The following is a 19,739-nucleotide window of genomic DNA, read 5'->3' on the forward strand; positions in this document are numbered from 1 at the left end:
GGGTTTTTACTATGTTTATAAGGGACAGAGTTTCTGGTTTCTTGCGCGGGATTGCTCGGGAGGTAGTCCCAGAAACCACAAGCAACAGTCTAGCTACCAGCACCGCTTGTTGCTCTTCACTCCCCTGTGTTGCCTTACTGCTCCGCGTCTCCGACACCCCAATCCCACTCCACCTCACTGCCTAGCCACCCGACCACGTCTGCCCCCTGTCGACGTCAACCTTGCCGCCTGTCCACCACCGGGCATGAACCGAACTACAGATACAGATCCTCGCCTTCCCGTGACGTGACGACCTGCAGCTACAGCTCTCGGGAGCATGTGTCCATTTCCGACCTTACTTTGAAGGACGTTCCTCGACATGGGTCACCGTGCCAGCACGCGCTTCTTCGAGTTGGATTTTGGCATCAAGCTCTTTTGCTTCGTCGAGCGTAACAGCAACCTGTCAAAATAGATTAGCGGGCTCACATAGAGAAGCTGTGCGCCGCTGTCACGTACCGCATCACCAAACAGGGCTGCCACTTCTTCCAGTGGGACGTTCGCGGTCTCCGGGAACCAGAGGTAGACGCCCAAGATGAAGATGGCATCGGTGAAGATGAAGATCAGGAAGAACCGCCAGCTGATGGCCGCGATGGCGATCGGCGTCACCTGGACCAGCATGATCATGGCCGAGTTGACCGTCGCGTACCCGATTGCCACGCCAGTAGCCCGGATCTCGGTCGGCTGCGCAAAAGAAAAAAAAAGTAGTGAGTAAGATGATCAAAGACCCGTAGAGGAAAAAGGATCGTGTAGATAATATCCTACCATGATTTCCGGAGTGTACGCAAACCCAAAGCTGTTCAGGATCCACGCGTAGCCAGTGAGGAAGAGGAACATGGACCACAGTGCCAGCGCGCCCAGCGTCTTGTTCGTGCTCCCTCCGTTCTCGTAACGGGCCCAGAAAATCACCAGCATTATGGAGGCGATGAGGACGACGGTCATGGAGATGAAGAAGGATACCCTGCGACCCAGCTTGTCGAACAAGGACGCGCCGATGGTGGAGAAGATGACGCCCACGGTGCCCCAGACGCCGATCAGGATGAGGGCCAGCTTGCCCGTGACGCCGAGAGAGCGGTACAGGATGACCTGGTAGTTCTGCAGGGGGATGATGGCCGTGAGCTGCTGGAAGAAGAAGTAGAACATGACGAGGCCGACGCGGCGGCGGTACGAGGCCTTTTTGAGAATGGCCACCAGCCCGAGTTGAGGGGCCTCGCGTTCGATCCTGATCTGGGCTTCAATCTGGTAGAACTCGCGACGGTAGAAGGGAACCTCATCGTCTTGTCCTGTGGGATCGTGGCTCCCGTGTAGCTTTTCCAGGACAGCCAATGCTTCGTCATGGCGGCCTTTCATCACGAGCCAACGAGGCGACTGCGGCATCCAGAAGGACCCCACGATCATGATCAATGCGCAGAGGAGTTGCAGGCCTAGGAAGATGCGCCATTTCGTGTCACCCCTGATATAGGAGAAGCCTAGACCCATCCACTCGGTGACGGCGAATGCAAAGTTGACGTTGAAGCTAGGATGAGCCCAGTTTGTCAGCAAACGACTTTGTCCAACTCTTCTCAAGAACGGGAAACTTTTGGCCCTCACCTATAGAGACCTCCGACCCGTCCACGAACATGTGGAGGTGACAGTTCGGTTGCGAACAATGGACACAAGCTGACGATGATACCGCAAGCTATGCCTCCGATTGCTCTCCCGGCCAGCAAGACCCCGAGGCTTTGCGCGCCGGTCTGCATGCCCGCGCCAATGATCGAAGCAATTGAAGCATAGCGGATGACCTGCACACGCCCGAACCTGTCGGGGAGGTACATGTTGCTCAGGGAGCCCACAAAGTTGCCTGCATAGTAAGCAGAGCCCAGGCCTCCCAGGGTTGTGTGGTTGAACTTGAAATATTCGATGAACTCGGGGTAGCCGATGATGGAGGTGGTGAGGCCCGAGTCGTAGCCATAGAAGAAGGCTCCAAAGGAGCAGTAGATGATGCAGACTAAGTTGTACCTGTTCATGATTGCGCGCAGAAGAGGGAAGTGCTTGGCTGGACAAAAACCGGGGATGCTGGGGAAGGAAGATCTCCTTATACATGTTCCTAGGAGATCACATTGGATGGGGACCGAGATACTCGGGTTTCATACCTAGGTAGGTCGGTAAGGATAGCAGGCAGACGGAGCAAATGCCCGGAATATGTATGAGGGCCGCCATCTGAGCAGAGAGTTTCTTCTATCAGCATCATCTACCAACGATTCCCTGGGGATCAGCCTTGCTATTGCGGAGGAATGGCACTAGTGTGGATCGCTTCGGTTTGAAATGCCCCGTACAAGTCCGCCAAGCCGGTACCGGAATAGGATAAACGCGGCAAGGTGACCAATGACGGCCGTGTTTTGTAGGATACGGTTCGTGGGAGAGCCAAAAAGTGGGAATTGGTTCTTCCTGGTCGCTTTTGCATGAATCGTGTTGAGCAAATGCCAGAGTCAGGCCGGGGAATTCGGCATGCGAAGCGTGAGAAAGCCCCGTGGGGATGTCCATGCAAGCGGCCCCTCCCAAAGGTCGGCCGGAGTCTGCTTGCTCTGAGAGGACAGATTATATCGGAATTAACGTAGGGTCCGGGACCGCGTTCGTGGACCGACAAGTTTTTCCTCCTCCATGTCCAAGCCAAGCCGGCAGCAGCGAGGTCGGCACAAAACTTGTCCTCCTAGCAGCCGAGAGAGCAGCCAGGAGAGGAGACAACTGCCACCTGTTGTATCAGAGGGGAGCTGAATGGACTTTTTCAACCTCCTGGTGCTGCATCGAATATGATCCCGTATACTATGCCCATACAGGAAACAACGAAGGTCAATCCATGCAGGAGAAAGTGGTCATGTGAAGTGCGGGACGAAAGTGGTGATGTGGACAACGGCGAACCCTGTGAGAGTCATGCCAGAGAGGTACATCGCAAAGCCACTTACTTGTTCTAGGCACATCGTTCCTGAATCTATTGACATTCTTGCGCTGACTGACCTCGTCAATGCCTCGTCTGTTTGGCTCTCCGGATACAATCCACGACAGCCCTCACACGTTCGAACGTGACAGATGCAATCTCCTTTTCTCTTCCTTCAACATTCGGCCTGATCAGATACTCCCAGCTGCCTGTTGCATTGCCGGGTTGTGAAAGGAGTATCATGGACAAACGGTTTATCGTATTTGATTGTCAATTCCAATGGGGGAATGGTCACCGGGCACGACTGACGACCTGGTCAATACAGGATCATGAGAAGACCACCTTCCCCCTTTCTTACAAGGCACTAGGATGCCCTTGGAGTCTTCAATGAATAACAAATGAGTCTGCCGGCCGCAGCTCGCCCTTGACGTACCACTCTCTCCTGGCCTTTTCCCCCGAGCATTCGTCTGCCTCTGTTCGGCCATCCACCAGATTCAAACAAACGGCAACGACGGTTCATCTCGATTGTATCAGCAATGGAAGAGAGTAGATACGTGCACCAATGTGTAGGGGCGTCAGACTGTGTCCCCTCCAGCAGTGGCGATTTTTCGGTGGTGCTGATGTTGATCATCTCATATTCGCCGGCTGAGAAAACGCCAAATGACGGCAAGCTGATCAGCCGGGGTTTCTGTTGGACTTCACGCCGTCTAAGATCAAGAGGTGTTTGGTAAACCCACACACATATAGATAACGCTCGAGTCAAGAGTTCTCGATAGCAGAACGGAGTTGCTTGAGACGATGGTTCCGCAGGTAGACATTATGGTTTCTTTTCTCGGTTTCAATCATCCCACGCTCAACCAAGTGATTGCTGGCTTCTCTTGACTTTGTGTCTGAGAGTATGGGAACGAATCGGCTTATTCGATGAGCTCCCCTAATTTTTGGAGACGAGAACTCCTCCGTACTGGCTCCGAACCATGATTGACCGATTTCCTTCGGCGTGATGGCGAACTCTTTTTAACCGATGATTCAGCCCTGATCTTGTGGGCTGGTATGACGACCGCCTCCTCTTCGGCTCCGAAGGATGAACAGACTTAGGCGCCGAAGTGGGTGTCTCAGCGGTGTCCGTACACTCTTGACTTGTTTGGCCATTCTCACTCGGAGCCACAAGCGGGGTTTTGGAGGCATTTATGTGATCAATGAGGTAGGGAATGACTTCATAGACCATTCCGTCGCTAGAGTTGGACGACCTGCTGCGTATAAATGAGAGGAAGGTGCAATGTATGTTGATAGGTAGCTCTGTCATGTAATATTTGTAGGTTGCGGTCCATGCGCTCTTCTTTGCAGCTTCGGCCTCCTCTTGGAGCTCTTTTGCAAATCTCTGAGCTGCTTCGTTCGGTGATAAACTTTCTCCTAGGTCTGTCAGGAGCTGCCTGAAGCGAATCAAGACTTGAATATCTTCTTCGATCGGTATGGTCAGTCGGTTGTGCTTGGTCATGAACGCGTCGATGTCGATGCCGCGGGAACGGAGCCATTTTCGTGATAGTCGATGTCTTCGTCCGGCTGAGATCCCACACCGAAGGACTCTTGAGGGGGCGTGAGAAGCCTGTTTTCCATGATGGCGCAGGTTTGGGGGGATGTCGAAGTGACGGAGAAATCATGTGTAAGTTTCCTACAAGAAAAGGCGCAGGAAGTCCAGATCTCCAGGTGTTGGGTTACTAATGTCAAGACTGCGGGGTAGCACAACTTAGTCAACTACAGGATGATAGAGTTCGACACTCCCGGCACTAGCAGCGGCCGACATTAGTCCCGGCGCTTGCCGACCTGTTTATAGTACATGGCTTTGGATTGAGCAGGCGCGGACGTATTAAACAACGACTTGTCGCACCACCCAACTTCAGGTAAAACTTCGTCTTGAACACCATCTTCTTATTCGAGTTTCAGCAGAGAGAAAGCCTTGCCTCGACTCGAAATGTCCATCCGTGCAATCTTGATTCCCAAGTCTGACGCTACATCTTACTCGACCAGGCTACCATACAATAAGGCATGTGTTAAGTTGGTCGGTAGGGAAGAAGAACCGTCTCGCCTATCGTCACCCGAGTCTTTGGATGCTGATGATTCGTGTGAGCATAACACCGAGAAGCCGAAACCCCAATTATCAAACCCAACAGCGTCACTCAATGCAGTGATACTACAACAAACAGCAGATACGCACCACTTTACATTTGGAGCAGGCCTAGAAAACTTCTTCGTGCTGCAGTCGGATCCAGAATCAACAGAGGATACCTGCTACATCAACCTCGCCCACTGCTAACTCTATTGTGACCCAGATACATCCGGAGTTTGGCTTAAAAATTCGTCGACATCTATCCTCCATGGGAAACAGCGAGATCAAGGTTACAATAGATTCGAGGTGGAGTCTGGCGCGAGTGCACCAATGCAGTCCGGAGTATGGGATGTGACCCTGGGACCTGGATTGGCCTTTACCATTTTGGTAGCATTTACTGGGCCCTTGGATTCAATCACAACAAGCATTCTTCGCTCATCAACAAATGACACTCTACCACCCAAGCACTCAGCCGGGCACTCCAGGACTCGAAACGACACCGAAGAACTACCCAGCAACGCCCTAACCCGCGAAGGAAGACTACAGGAAGGCGTATGTCGGGACCAGTCTCCCACCCCGTCATCGTCTCCTCCACCGAATGCTAGAGTTTGATCCTGCGAGCCGCATTGATTCAGAACGTCTTGTTGAAGAGTTACAAAAGAGACCACTCGAGTGGCGGCTTCTAGAGATAGAGAACTAGGATGTATCAATGATGATACTGCTCTTCATGCTACGTATACTCATAGTCCAATATCCCTCATTCCAATATGGGGGGCGAGGGACCGGTGGTACTGGCACATGCTACTTCCATTATAACTTCTAGGTCTAGACACTGCTAGAGGAGGCTAAGTGGGTGCGGGCCCTGCCCGTTTCATTACGAGAAATGAACCTCTGACACTTGTTCAATTTGCTTTGCTAGCATTGGAGACCAAAGATTGGCCAGCTAGCTGGAGGTAGGGGCCACACACTTGGATACTTCGCTGCTCTGCCACAGTCAGCATTTGCAACCTTCCCAAGCAACTCCAAATGTCAGGGTCCGCTTCTTCTACTTCATTCAGCTTTGAGGCTACCATTGCCCCCTCGTATTATCGGCGGTTCGTTCTCCGTCTCCCGTGCTGTTCCACCATGTCCTTGGCGGCAGCGGCTACCAGTTACGGCTAAGAAGCAATCCTACCCCGTATTCGTATGCCTCTACCGAGTTCGTATCCTGAATGGAGACCCACAGACTGTCTCCACTCACTGCCCAATCGCGCAGTTAAATCACCCGGAGGTCACCCGGGGTGTCTATATACGGGATCCAACATCGACGTCGTGGCTGCTTGGCAGAGGGTTTCACGATGCTCTCAGCCACAACGAATCCGTTGCCTATGGCTTTCATTCTCCCAGACTCAATGGCGACTGAATGAGAGTCTGGCGATCGGCGGATGTTCAGCACGATAGTCACAAGTATGGTCTGTTTCCAAGACTTTGGTTTGGAAATACAATATCTCTCGCTCGAGCCTCGTCAAATGGTTCATGACTTCAAGACTTCGCACCGATATCATTTTGCTAGAATTCGGGCTGGTGCGGCCTCGAAGGTATGTGTCTCGGCACGATTCGCTTGAATACGACACTGTCACTGCCGGGGACCTCCCGGGACGATATCCCAGGACTTACGCAGCTTCCAGGCTTTGACCACTTAATATAGCATCGCAGTCGAGGCAGCACGCTATATCCAAGACACTTCCTCACTGATTGGACTGCAGGCCTGTCGCGAAAGTTGGTTATGTGGCTGCTGCGCAAAGGTCGGGCGGGCGCGCAACTTGTCTCCTCATTTTCAGGTCTCTTTCTGGCCTTGCTACAAAACGATGAAGTATAAATCGAACGGACAGGTCTGATGGAATCTCTTCCATCTTCCATAACCAAGCTTCAACGTTGCATCAAGATGAAGGTCTCAACGGTCTGGCAAGCTTTGCTTCTCTTTTTGTCTGCGGGCAGCACGGTGGCTGTCGACGATGTTGGTGGTCAGCCAGGAACGATACCCGCTACTTTCCCACCTTTTCTCGGGGGAAACTCGCCATGGTTTCCTGGTAAGCCTATATTCAACTACAATGGACCAACGACTCGGAATTTCTTCTAACTCGGTGTGTTGAATATAGGTCCGAATGTAACTGGAATTCCTTATGAAGTTCCTGAAGGATGCACCATCGACATGGCTTCCATCACCAGCCGCCACGGTTCCCGCTACCCCGACCCGGCAGTGTACAAGCAGTGGCTGGGCCTTCAGTCCAAGATCAAAAACGCCTCTGCCACCGGCGAGGGAGCCCTCTCGTTCATCTCGTCGTGGGATCCCACGCTCAAGAACCCGGGTCAGGTCCTGACTCTTCTGTCCATCGGCGGCTACAAGGAGATGTACGACATGGGCACCGCCTACCGCTGGAGATATCCCGACCTGTACGCCGACAACAGCAAGCCGTTCATTCTCTGGGCAAATGCATTCTTTCCCACTTCTCCTCGAGTGATCGACTCGGCCAAGCTCTTTGCCCGTGGTTTCCTGGGCCCGAACGCCACGACCCTCGGGACCGTGTACGTGTTGAACAACACCGATCCACGCGGACTGGCGAACTCGCTTGGAGTGTCGGACCTGTGCCCCGCGTACAACGATACCATGGGCGGGTCGTCGGCGTCCAAGTGGGCGAATACCTACCTTCCTCCAATCGTGGAGCGAGTCAACAACCTCACGAAGCCCAAGGGCGCCGTCAACTTCAACACCACGGACGTCGCCATGTTCCCGCTCCTCTGCGGCTTCGAGAGCGAGATGAGCGGCCAGAGGAGTCCGTGGTGCGACGTCTTCAACGAGCAAGAAATGCAAGCGTACGAATACTCCCAGGACCTGCGCTTCTACTACGGCCACGGGCCGGGCTCTTTCAAGAACAGCACGTTCATGTTACCTTTCCTGTCAGCGTTAGTCTCGCGCTTCACGGATGGCCCGAAAAAGACATACACGTCCACCGATGGGACGACCTTCACCCCACCCGCCCTGATCGTGACATTCACCAACGACGCGCAGATCAACCAACTGGTCAGCCAGATCGGCGTGTTTGACGACCAAGAGGCGCTGCCGTCGGACAATATCCCCAAGAACCAGCGGTACATCTCGTCACGATACGTGACGATGCGCGGCACCGTCGGCTTCGAGCGACTGACCTGCACCGCCGCGAGCGAGAAGAACAACCAATCCGCGAGCCAGTTTCTCCGCGTCATCCTCAACGACGTCGTGTACCCTGTCGTGGGCTGCGACTCTGGACCCGGCAGCTCGTGCCCGCTCGCCCAGTACGCGGATCTTGTGGCGCAGAAGCAGACCCAGGCTGGAACGTTTGTAGACGCGTGCTTTGGAGCCAACCAGACCGCGGCGAAGGCGACTTTGGCAGCGGCGGGCATCGACGGGACCCCGAGGACGACGTTTCTCACGGACCTGGCTGTTCCGTTTGCGTTTAAAGTGAAACCGTAGTATTAATGGGTCACTGACGGGGGGTTTGCCTGTCGATGTGGTCCATGTGATATTTGGCGGTGGGATTCATTGGGATTTGAGTGTGTTAAGTAGGAAGCACAATCTCGGGCTGAGTTTCGGGTACATGAGCAGATAGTAATTACTTGGTGTATGGCCTAACCAGCCTGCAAAGCTATGTATGTGTGACCCAGAGACCATGGTAGGGCTTCTTGGAGGCGTGCCTTGTTCCTGTCTCTTGTCGATTCTTGGCTTATGCTACTGTTTCAGGAACGTCAGACGTGCCTATATCATGACGATCGGGCTATGCTCCAGTCATGATTTGTTTATCATGCGCGCTGCACCCACTCACGGCCTGCTCTGAGGGACCCTCGCTGACCAACCGGTAAAGCACTATTTCCCGCCCTCTCCCACCACTTCGACGACCCGCTGGCGCTGCTCCTGCTCCTGCTTCCGAAACTTGCGCACCACCTGCAACGTGGCGTAGTAGCTGAAGGGGAGGGCGAAGAACCACAGCCCGAAATTGATGCTGGCCGTGGCGATCAGGGCGGTCGGGACGGCCTGCACGCCAAAGCCCACGGCGACCCCGGCGGTCTCGATGCCGCGCAGGAGCGAGCTGTACCGGATCTGGTCGCCGGGGGAGTCGGACAGGTTGCCGATGCACCAGTAGATGTAGTTCTCGACCATGCCGAGACTGATGCGCTCGAACATGTACAAGCCGAAGCCGCGGCCAAAGGTGCGTTGGTTGCCCCAGTCCAGCGTCGGGCCCGTGTGGCGGTACTCGTTCTGGATGATGACGGCCCAGATCCACGTGGCGCTGTTGAGCAGGGCGATGAAGACGTACGTGGCCACGGCGCGCGTCTTGCGGTCCTTGACCCACGGGACGTCGACGAGCGTGCCGCACAGCCACGTCGCCAGCGTGCCCACCACCGCCGACATGAAGCTCCCCAGCGCGCGCGACCGCACCGTGAAGTACGCGGCCAGGTACGTGCCCGGGTACGCCTGGATCCAGCCAAAGTACCAGAACAGGGGCGTCAGGAGGAGGATCGACTTGCTGCGCAGCAGGCGCCACATCTGGGCGAGCTCCGTCTTCCAGGCGGTGCCGCGCTCGGCTTGGATGCGGGTGCCGTCGTCCCGTCGTACTTTCTCTGGGTTCGAGAGCAGCAGGCCGAAGAAGAAGCCCAGGCACTGGATGGCGATGAAGGCCTGGTACGTCTTGTACCCGACCTTGCCGCGTCGGTTGGTCGAGTGGTTGATGGCGAGCGAGATGGCGCCGCCGATGATGTTGCCGAAGTTGCGGAAGGTGAACCACGTCGCGATGTAGCGGCCTCGCTTGTGCTGCTCCGGGTATCCTGTGGCGATGGCGCCCTCGACGCTCCAGAAGAAGCCCGCGCTAATGCCGCAGGTCACACTGCCAAAGTACACCATCCAGGTGGCTCCCGTGCGGTTGTTGAGGTACAACCCCGCGGCGTACAGGGGATAGCCCAGGGCCCCGATGGCGAGGGTCCAGCGGAAGCCGATGGCGTTGGTGAGCCACGGCCCCGCGAAGCAGGTCACCGTCATCAAGGCATAGAGGAGCGCGTTGGCCGTGTTGACGAGGTCGGGACTCTGCGATCCTCCGACCCCGAGACCGTTCATGGCGCTCCAGATCCCGGGGGCACAGAACGCGCAGAGCCCGACGACCAGGATCTGGAAGAGCGTCCTGCGGAAGAACGGGGTGCGCATAGCGCCTGGATGTAAGACCTCGTCGTCGCCATCTGCTGGACTGGGCGGCGGAGCTGCATGTGCGGTCTGAAGCTCTTTATCGGAGGAGAGCCCCGTCTTTTCGTCACCGGGCGGTGTAGCCATGTTTTGACAGCAGGGTGGCGGCTTATGACAAGATCAATAGCAGTTCTGGGAACCTTGATCTCGTATTTCTCTATTTTGAGAACAAAAGCCACATTTATGCCGCCTGAACCTAGGTAGACTTTACCTTCAATATACCTGTCGACAACAACAGGAATGCGTGGGGCGACCTACGCTCGCCATTGCCTGGGTCGATCACGCAAGGGTCTTGGAGGTCCTTGACGCTGCGCCACAGGAAGCCAACCTTCAAGAAACAGTATCCATTCGGGTTATCTCGACAAAGCAGTGGAATGACCCCCATATCGGCTAGATAGATGCGAGTTCTAGCCGGCCAATGGTCGAACAGACAAAAAAAAATAATGATCGTCAATGGAGATCCACAAATATGGCGACAGGGGACCAGAGGATGATATGATCGCCGCTAGAAACCGAATTTTGTGTCTTCTTGTTCTTCTTTGGCTCTGTCGACCGGTGACATTTACGAGTACGAGGGTCCCTCAAACCAGATCCCAAGTCAGACTGAGAAACTTGCTATTAGTGTCTTGGTGTCTGGGTGATCCGATGTAGAAATAATAACCAGACTTTTCTGAAGACAACGGTGTAGGTGGTGGATCTTGTATCGGCGAGACTGGAGGAGCCTCCTCTGAGGAGGCGACGATCGCCCTGATATGTAGATATTGCTGACTGACGGAGGCGACATATTTTGTGTTATTCCATTCCAATATCTCTATATCCTCATTCCTGTAATTCGATATGATTTCTCCTCGGCGATTTGACGGCGCTTGTGCGGCTCGGATTTCGGCGTTGGGCGGAGGAATCTGGGGAAATCAAAGATCTGGGGGGGAAGAACAATGTCCTTTTGTTCGTCTCCAACCGATCAATTCTAGACCGCTTGAAACAGTAGCAACATATTCCGAGGGAAACGGTTGAAAGACAGTGGCAAGTCTAGGAAACACTTTGGAAGATTTCGACAGCAACGACAATATTGGTGGCAGGACAAGACAAGACAAGATTCGATCAGGCGGGGGAAGTCAGCTACGATGGCCACAGCCAATTCATTGAGCGGGCGATGCTCGAACCAGCTTCGAAGCGTACTACGCCTCACAAGACCAATAGCCAACCAACAGTGTGGGCAGAGCAGTTCTCACAAGCGAAGCCCAGGTTATCTTCCACTCTCTGCACAACCCGCAGCGAAGATACCTGGTCGCCAACAGCCCCAGCGAATGCTCCATGTAACCACTATCCGTCAACAAAGCGAGACAGTCTCAGGCAGTGACAAGAACAGCAGCGGCGACATCATCTGCTCTGTGACTCCCTCGCCGAGCGGGGATGGACGGACGGTGGCCACCGTGACAATCTCCAATGCCGCACGGCTAAACAGCCTCAACAGCACCCTGATCGGCAAGCTCACGGCGACACTACGATCACTCGCTCGTGAGCCCAACTTGAGCTGCGTAGTCCTCAAGGGCGCCATATCAGAGAGCAAAGTCGCCGCATTCAGTTCCGGCGCCAACATCTTTGAAATGGCTCGGATCAACAACTACGACGACGCCAAAGACTTTATCTCGCGTCTCCATGGGGCGTGTCAGGCGGCCAGGGATTTGCCAGTGGTTACCATTGCGCAGATCCACGGACTGTGCTTTGGCGGTGCGCTGGAGCTGGCGGCGGCGTGTGACTTTCGATACGCGACGCACGAGTCGTCCTTCAGTATGCCGGAGACGAAATACGGAATCCCGTCGGTGATCGAGGCGAGGCTCCTGGCGAACATTGTTGGCTGGCAGCGGACAAAGGAACTGGTGTACCTCGCAAAAATCTACAATGCAAAGGAGATGGAGAAGTGGGGGTTGATTGACGCCAGTTACGACAATGCCGAGATGCTCCAGCGGGAAGTCGACAAGGCAGTGGAACTCGTGACCTCGAATGGGCCGGAAGCTATGAGGGCGCAGAAGAGACTGGTCACACTGTGGGAAGAGACAAGTCTGAGCTTTGGCGTCAAGGCAGGAATCGATTCCTTTGCAAGCATGTTCAGCGACGGAGGATCTGAGCCGGCCAAGTACATGAGAGTATTCACCGAGAGAAAGCACGGCAGAGGCTGAAGGAAGTCCTAGAAGGTGACTAGCTGAGCGGCAGCACCTCTGCGTTCTTCAAATACCTTGCCGTAAATCGCCGAAGGGCCCGAACATAAATTGCCTCGTTCGGCTGTCCATTGGTATCGCCAGGAATCAACCGATCAAAGTGTGGATGGTTGTTCCGGTTTCAATGAGAAGATCACAGGTGGCCAGCAACAGGTGGTAGAGGAAGAGTGCTCTATTATGCTGGTATCACTAGACCAGTGGATAGTCGGGAGAGTCGATGAAAGCTATTCGGCAGAAAGAGTATGTATGGAAACAAGCAGCTGACAGTAACTTCAAGAAGGCAAGAAACTCATATGACAAATAGTTTATGGCTATTACTGCCTGGGGCCATCACCTGTGCTGTTTGTCGACTCAGACACGGACTCGGGCCATCACAATGCAGTCTTCGTAAACAGGCTTTCGTATTCTCTCAAACTTCCCTCGTAATAACCACCTTCATTCTCACACTATGAGACCCAGTGGAGTACTTGGAAAGATCGGATACCAGGTTTGCTGGGTCATCTTCAGCGTCCTCGTGGTGCACCCATGCGCGACCGAACCCACGGCGTTGGCATGGTGTATGGAGACCAGTTGAGCGGCACTGGTGGCTGAGACTCCATTATCGAGATATACAAGCGACATAATAGCGTTTACCGTAGACCTGGGACAAGGACGTGCCCCGTCGCTTTCGTGATCCTTGGAACGGATGACGCCACATTCCACCCACTGCACTTAGTATTTATGTACTTTGCCCAAGGCGGAGAAGGCCACTTTAGTACTTGAAGACCGTAGGCGTGTCCCTTTCTCTTGTATCGAGTATTATATTGCTGAGAGTAGTTCGCATACTCGACAAGCAGCAAGTCACATCCTGATTGACTCTTCATTCGCGACTCTGTTCTCCAACTAACGAGCCATGGCTACCACAATCCAGCCCTTCGGAGCACATCCATCCAAACTCGATGGCACTCCGCTATCGTCTTTGCCCATCACCTTTGAACCCTTTGATCTGCCCTCAACCAACCAGCGTGTCCTCGGACAGCCTCATCCTGCGGACACCATCATCCCATTGGCATTGAAACCCTCTGTTCGTGATGGCGCCGACATTGACCTGGACACCGTTGTCAACACGATAAAGTCGCTCCAAGCCCAAGGCGGCATCCTGACCGAGGCCCTCGCCCGCCACGGCACCCTCCTTTTCCGCGGCCTGCCTATCCATAATGCCCAGGACTTTAGCAAATTCGCCCATGCATTCGGCTATCAGCCGCACGAGATCATCGGCATCGTGGTCAACAGACCGGTACTTGCACCCAACGTGGCCCCGGCCAACGAAGCGCCCAAGGACGTGTTGATCTACAACCACAACGAGTCTCCACAAGTTCCGCACGCCCCGGAATATATCTTCTTCTATGGTCACCGCGTCCCGGAGAAGGGCGGTGAAACACCCATCTCGTCGTCTCTGGAACTGTTCTATCGCGCGCAACAGGAGATCCCCGAGTTTGTCGCGGAACTCGCCGAGAAGGGCATCCTCAGCAGGGTCACGTACAAGGTCGACACACAGTACGAGGGCGGGTCGACGTTGAAGCAGGCCTTTGGCAAGGAGATCCAGGACGGCGACGACGAGGCGACCAAGCGGGCCAAGATCGAGGCCCAGATCGCGCGGTATGGCCGCGGCAAGCACACGACGTGGGAGTGGACCGACGACGGGAGCATCGTCTTGACGCACCGTCTGCCCGCCATCCGCACCCAGCCAGAGACAAATCTGCCAACGCTCTTCACGGGTCTCGCGGCATATTACAAGAACATCCAGCACAACGCCGACAAGGGCCGCAAGAGCGCGGCAGAGCAGCTATATGGCGACGGCACGCCCATCCCGGAGAAGTACGTCGCCCATCTGGCCAAGATCACCGACGAGATCCGCGTACTGCACAAGTGGGAGCGAGGTGATGTTCTCGTCTACGACAACATCATCGCCCAGCACGGTCGACAGCCTTGGGAGGGTGAGCAGGAGGACAGGGTGGTCATGGCGAGTCTCTTTGACGGGCATAGAGTGCCGGGTGCGTACGGGAACGAGGATTGGGCTCAGGTTGTCCAGGCTCTAGATGGATGATGTAGCCAGTCCGCCTTGAGGACATCGAATGTGGATGTCTTGGGGACAGAAGCTTCAACATTGCTCTTTAAGAAGTATGATTTTTTAACAGATTGTTTGTTCTTCTCGTTCACGGTTACTTTTCTATCGATCTAATACTCCCCAGACACACATACCACTAATCTACCCTGCGAGCTAGAGCCCAGCAACCATACCGTACGTCAAGACACCCTCACCATCTGGCCGCGCCCACCCCTCGGCGTCGACGACCCCCTCGCCAATCCTGACCAGCTCGACAGTCCTGAATCCCAAATGGGTATAGACGTCTCTTGCGTGCTGATTAGTCGCCTCCAGCCAGACAGGGAGGTTTTGCTCGCGAGCTTTCTTGAGAAAGGGATCCACTAGGTTCCGAATAGCGCCTGTAAAGTAAAGGAATGTACAAAGACGCCCACCCTTTTGGGATGAAGGGGGGGCGAGTAGAGACAAACGTCAGCAAGTACGTTCATGAAAACTTAAAACAAGTCTTGCTGTGGCCTAATGGGGGACAAGACACCATTGTTGAGTAAACAGTTCGCATGGTCGTACCTTTTTCTAGCCTCTCCGGCGACCGGGCAATGAGGTTGAGGTACCAGTGGGGTCGATCGCCGAGATGTTTCGCCTTGAGCGCGTCGTACTTGCGCCGGTACTCTGCGGCTCCTTCTGAGATGGCTGCTGAAGAGCTCGGCACGGGCTTTTGGATCCCTGGAGGAAGCCTGCGAGTCATGCGCCGGTCCGGTGGACCGTGAGGTTAGCGACCTGGCCAGCCAGCCTTGATAGAGAAAGAGCGTGAGATAAAAAGAAGAAAAGAGTATGTAACAAATATCTTTCTTCGCTTAGGTCCTCCGCCCTTCCTTCCAAAGAAAAACAAGCTAGGTACACTAGGCAGAGCGTATTTGGGTGATTCTCCCACTTACCATAGTGCCACGCCTGCCCAATCAAAAGTATGCAGAAGGATGCCTCCGTTCTCGAAGCGAGTTTTGATGAGTGGCAACCAATGCTGGACGCGGTTGTTGAAATCCGCCAGTTTGGGGTGGTCGGGTCGTGAGTCGCGGCCCAAGAAGAGGTAGCGATTCAGAGCGTCGTTGGCGAAGCCCGCGGCAATCACCTGGGCAAATTTGTGCACGTCTTCCTCCTCGCTGACGGGGGTTGGCTCGTGGGTGGCGGTGGTTGTGGTGGCCATGAGTACCGAGTAAGTAGGGATTAGGGATGGCGAGAGAGTGACTCAGTGAGCAAAAACCTCGTAGGTTCGGATAGGTAAGAGGTATAGCAAACAACAAAGCGCGCCGACCTGAACTTCTCACGGATCAAACCCAGTCTATGAGAAATCCCAAAAGGAGGACAACGGGATCTACATGCAGTACCGAGTACTCGGTACAAGGACATCCAACAAGCAATCCACGCGACAAATCGGACAAGTCCGCAACGGCATAATACAAGAAAATAATAGAGCCTCGTCAGGTATCCACATAACCACGTTCACTTAAGACTTTCATACTGGTAACCTCGTACAACGAAGTATCTCCGCGCAGTCAGTGTATGTACCATTCTCTACAAAAGAATGTCTTTACGAGATGAATTGCAACAGACGCCGCTCAGACCATTCATCCCTTCTCACAAAATCTACAACCGAGGCGTGAAAATTGGTTTCATATTACGTTATCGTGTCCTTTGGTTGGCCCAGGGGGAGACATGGTGTTAATATAGTCAAGATCATGCCATCGCTTGGCTCAAAAGCTTCAAGCGGAACAAACAATGGGGGGTTCATTGCTTGAACTCATTTCCCGGGTCTTGGAAGTTTCCTCCACCTCCACGTGGATGCGTAATGGATTCCGTCCATCTCGTGGGGGGAAGATTTGAGTGACATTGGAAGAGATGGTAAGAGACCACAGAAAAGACACCCATGTAGTCGGTCACTCTGGACCATGTCTACACTTATGGGTGTAGACACCTGGTAGGCGTTCCACGTCTTTGCTGTCTCCTGCTTGTACTATGTACGATATACTAACTGGTATGCAATCTGGTCTCGAGTTGGTCCTCAACGATGTGGAGCTCCCACTCTCCTAGCCTCATGGACGGCCGTAAACCGCGTGAGATGATATATCGCACCAGAGAGGCGAAAATTGCGCGACTTGGACTAGCAGCAGCTTCATCATCCAACTCAACTCGCACACATGGCCGGATCTGCGACGTTCCCCCCAACGTCTCGTTTCTGCAAGGGCCGAATATCACACCCAATAACTCGGAACCGACTATCCACCGTAGATGCCGCCGGAATAGGTCTGATGGTGCAAGATGCCCTGTGAATCGCGAGCATGATTCTGGCCCGTTGAAAGAACTCTCTTGATACGCCTGTGCGAATAAGGTGGTCTGTAGCAACGTGGGAAATACTCACTAAGTTAGGTTACTGTGAGTGGCGAGACTGACTCTGCTGAAAAATGCCCCAGTTCGTCTCACAGCCTGTTCTATAAAGATATTCTCCAGGGCTGAAAGAGAAAGAAAAAAAAGGGAGTCTTACTGGCACAGCCTTGCAGAACACTCCAACATGTCTTTCGGCAGGGAATCCAGTAGTTCGAGCATCGACCACGGCACTGCTACATATGTCGTAGGGCCAGAGAAGACTGTCACCGCGTTGGAAGTCACCGACGATGTACCAGACAGCCCTGACACCAGGCGAGATGTTTCCGGCGATATCCTCGACGATGGGCTCCGACGAGGTCTCAAGGGTAGACATTTCGTGATCATTGCCCTCGGCAGTATCATCGGACCAGGCACATTCTACGGCTTGGGCTACGCCATATACTTGTCTGGTCCGCTGGGTGCGCTACTTGGGTTCATCATTGTTGGTATGTCAAGACCCTCTCCCCAATACTTCAAACCGAGAAGCAGTGGCACAGTATGCTGATCTGACGCAGGAATCTCCGTGTGGATATTGATGCAAAGTGTTGGCGAGATGACGACCTTGTTTCCCATCCATGGAGGCTTCGTCGAGGTACCATTGTGCTCCAGCTCTCCCCCCAAAATCTAGAGAATTAACTCGTTTCCAGCATGCCGGTCGTTTCGTGGATCCAGCGCTGAGTTTCGCCATGTCGTGGCTGTACTATCTCATGTGGAGTGTCTTCCTCGCTGCAGGTATGTCTTTAGTCCCCAACATCAAGACATGTTCGTCTATTAACATTGTCAAGACTGGAACTCTGCCATATTGATCCTCCGCTACTGGGTGCCCGAGACGACTTTCCCTTCCTACGGCTGGGCCCTCATTTTCTGGGGAGTTTTCTCCGTCATCACCCTCCTGGGCGTCAACGTGTACGGCGAGCTGGAGTATTACTTCGGCATGTTCAAGTTCATCTCCCTCATCATCCTCTTCCTCCTCTCCATCGTCGCCAATGTCGGTGGATTTGGCGGTGGGTACATCGGATTCAGATACTGGACGAAGCCAACGGGTAAGGTCTACAAGCATCCTCTGTCGGTTATTCCGAACTAACACTTTTAAGGTCCAATTATCCATGGCATCGACGGATTCGGACAGGTCTTCGTCCTCGCGGCGGCTTACTACGTTGGCACCGAAATCATTTCTCTGGCTGGTGGAGAGTCTAGAAATCCCAAGAAAGACGTCCCAAGGGTATGAATATACACAAACAAACATTACTTCCGGGTATTCAAGTTGGCTAATGTTTGCGCAGGCCATCAACTCTGTGGTATACCGCATCTTGGTCGTCTACATTGGCATGCCCTTCTTCCAGGGACTTATATGTCCCTCCGACTCTCCGGACCTTTTGAACGCAGATTCCGTGGTTGCATCGTCACCCTTTACAATCGGCTTCACCAAAGCAGGGTGGAAGACTTCCGGCCACTTTGTCAATGCTCTGATTACCGTGGCGTTTGTCTCCGCCGCCAATGGAGTGGTGTACGTGCAGTCACGCACGGTCTATTCTCTTGCCTTGACTGGAAGGGCACCCAAGATCTTTGCAAAGACGACATCGCGTGGAGGTAAGAGAGGACATCCCCATTGAAAAGATAGACACTGACACTCTGACAGTACCCTGGGTGGCCATCCTGACCTCCAACCTCTGGGGCTTTCTATGCCTGATGAACAGGAAACTCACCGCCGGCCAAGTCTTCTCGTACATGACCAGCGTGGGCGGCACGGCGGCCTACATCGCCTGGGCGGCCATCATCTTCACGCACCTGCAGATCCGGGCCGCGGCCAAGAAACAAGGCATCGACGTGAAAACGTTCCCCTACAGGGCCTTTGGGAGCATCTGGATCTACCGGCTCAACTTTGCGTTCAACATCTTCCTCCTCTTCATCCAGGGGTACACGGTCTTCAAGCACCCCTTTAACTGGCGGTCGTTTATTGCGTGCTACATCACCATCCCGACGTTTTTCATCTTGTTCTTCGGCTTCAAGCTGTATTACAAAACACACTGGTATGTTGCTCTACCCATTGATACCTCTACTGATACCTATACGAGGAATGATTGATTTGACTGATCGTTCATAGGGTTCGTCTGCACGAGGTTGACTTCTCGGACCGTCGGGAATGGATTGCACCGGCGTCGAAAGCCTCGTATGATTCTAGGTCGTGGAAGAGGAAGCTGTGGGATCTGTTCAAGGATTAGTGTGTCAGTCGATCTCTAACGGAGGGTTCGTTGTCGATCTATGCTGGATTGACTATCAGCAATTCACCACAGATAGCTTCTGGATGAAGAGTTTTCCCAGTGAGCAGTAGATATAGTCTTTGGAGACGTCTGTATATAGAGAAGGAGGTCTGCTTGGTAGAGTGTAATACAGCATCTTACCTCTTTGTCATAGGGAGAAATTCCGTCTCTCAGATCATCATTTCTTTTGCTACTTGGTCACCCCTAGTTCGTTGATAGCGCGGCACTTACTCAATGGTAGATCTGTGTCCGCTAGTTCCGGATGCAGGTATACACCAAGGCGAAGAAGACGCCTTCACGATGCAAGCACACATCCAGGCCCACCTGCAGGGCCAGTCTCATCTTCAAAGTTCAGCTTCGGTGGGGAAGCGACCGTCTCCACGTTGAGAGCTTGTTACGCAGATGGAACCCCGGTCAGGCCATTGCCTCGAGTAGGCCAGCTTCACGAATAATGGA

At 53.8% G+C, this 19,739-nt stretch overlaps 7 protein-coding genes across 7 annotated transcripts; 4 read left to right on the forward strand and 3 right to left on the reverse strand.

Annotated features, from left to right (window-relative positions):
- Positions 1-334: 334 nt before the first annotated feature.
- On the reverse strand, positions 335-2,042 carry AYO20_10723 (hypothetical protein; the record flags this gene model as incomplete). Its single annotated transcript, XM_022648979.1, has 4 exons — positions 335-439; positions 496-720; positions 802-1,552; positions 1,627-2,042. The coding sequence occupies 4 exons, from the start codon at positions 2,040-2,042 to the stop codon at positions 335-337; spliced, it is 1,497 nt and encodes a 498-aa protein (XP_022495012.1).
- Positions 2,043-6,978: 4,936 nt separating this feature from the next.
- On the forward strand, positions 6,979-8,544 carry AYO20_10724 (hypothetical protein; the record flags this gene model as incomplete). Its single annotated transcript, XM_022648980.1, has 2 exons — positions 6,979-7,123; positions 7,193-8,544. 2 exons carry the CDS (start codon positions 6,979-6,981, stop codon positions 8,542-8,544), a joined length of 1,497 nt encoding a protein of 498 aa, XP_022495013.1.
- Positions 8,545-8,934: 390 nt separating this feature from the next.
- AYO20_10725 (hypothetical protein) lies at positions 8,935-10,389 on the reverse strand (the record flags this gene model as incomplete). Its single annotated transcript, XM_022648981.1, has 1 exon — positions 8,935-10,389. The coding sequence occupies one exon, from the start codon at positions 10,387-10,389 to the stop codon at positions 8,935-8,937; it is 1,455 nt and encodes a 484-aa protein (XP_022495014.1).
- Positions 10,390-11,426: 1,037 nt separating this feature from the next.
- Positions 11,427-12,482, forward strand: AYO20_10726 (hypothetical protein; the record flags this gene model as incomplete). The annotated part of the gene is made up of 1 exon (XM_022648982.1): positions 11,427-12,482. The coding sequence occupies one exon, from the start codon at positions 11,427-11,429 to the stop codon at positions 12,480-12,482; it is 1,056 nt and encodes a 351-aa protein (XP_022495015.1).
- Positions 12,483-13,413: 931 nt separating this feature from the next.
- AYO20_10727 (hypothetical protein) lies at positions 13,414-14,607 on the forward strand (the record flags this gene model as incomplete). The annotated part of the gene is made up of 1 exon (XM_022648983.1): positions 13,414-14,607. One exon carries the CDS (start codon positions 13,414-13,416, stop codon positions 14,605-14,607), a length of 1,194 nt encoding a protein of 397 aa, XP_022495016.1.
- Positions 14,608-14,781: 174 nt separating this feature from the next.
- Positions 14,782-15,805, reverse strand: AYO20_10728 (hypothetical protein; the record flags this gene model as incomplete). The annotated part of the gene is made up of 3 exons (XM_022648984.1): positions 14,782-15,005; positions 15,172-15,338; positions 15,540-15,805. 3 exons carry the CDS (start codon positions 15,803-15,805, stop codon positions 14,782-14,784), a joined length of 657 nt encoding a protein of 218 aa, XP_022495017.1.
- A 1,362-nt stretch (positions 15,806-17,167) lies between these two features.
- Positions 17,168-19,244, forward strand: AYO20_10729 (hypothetical protein; the record flags this gene model as incomplete). Its single annotated transcript, XM_022648985.1, has 8 exons — positions 17,168-17,468; positions 17,538-17,614; positions 17,670-17,754; positions 17,808-18,065; positions 18,117-18,244; positions 18,306-18,612; positions 18,662-19,052; positions 19,127-19,244. 8 exons carry the CDS (start codon positions 17,168-17,170, stop codon positions 19,242-19,244), a joined length of 1,665 nt encoding a protein of 554 aa, XP_022495018.1.
- Positions 19,245-19,739: the final 495 nt, after the last annotated feature.

Source organism: Fonsecaea nubica (assembly GCF_001646965.1).
Source record: "Fonsecaea nubica strain CBS 269.64 chromosome Unknown Scaff120, whole genome shotgun sequence".
NCBI lineage: Eukaryota > Fungi > Ascomycota > Eurotiomycetes > Chaetothyriales > Herpotrichiellaceae > Fonsecaea > Fonsecaea nubica.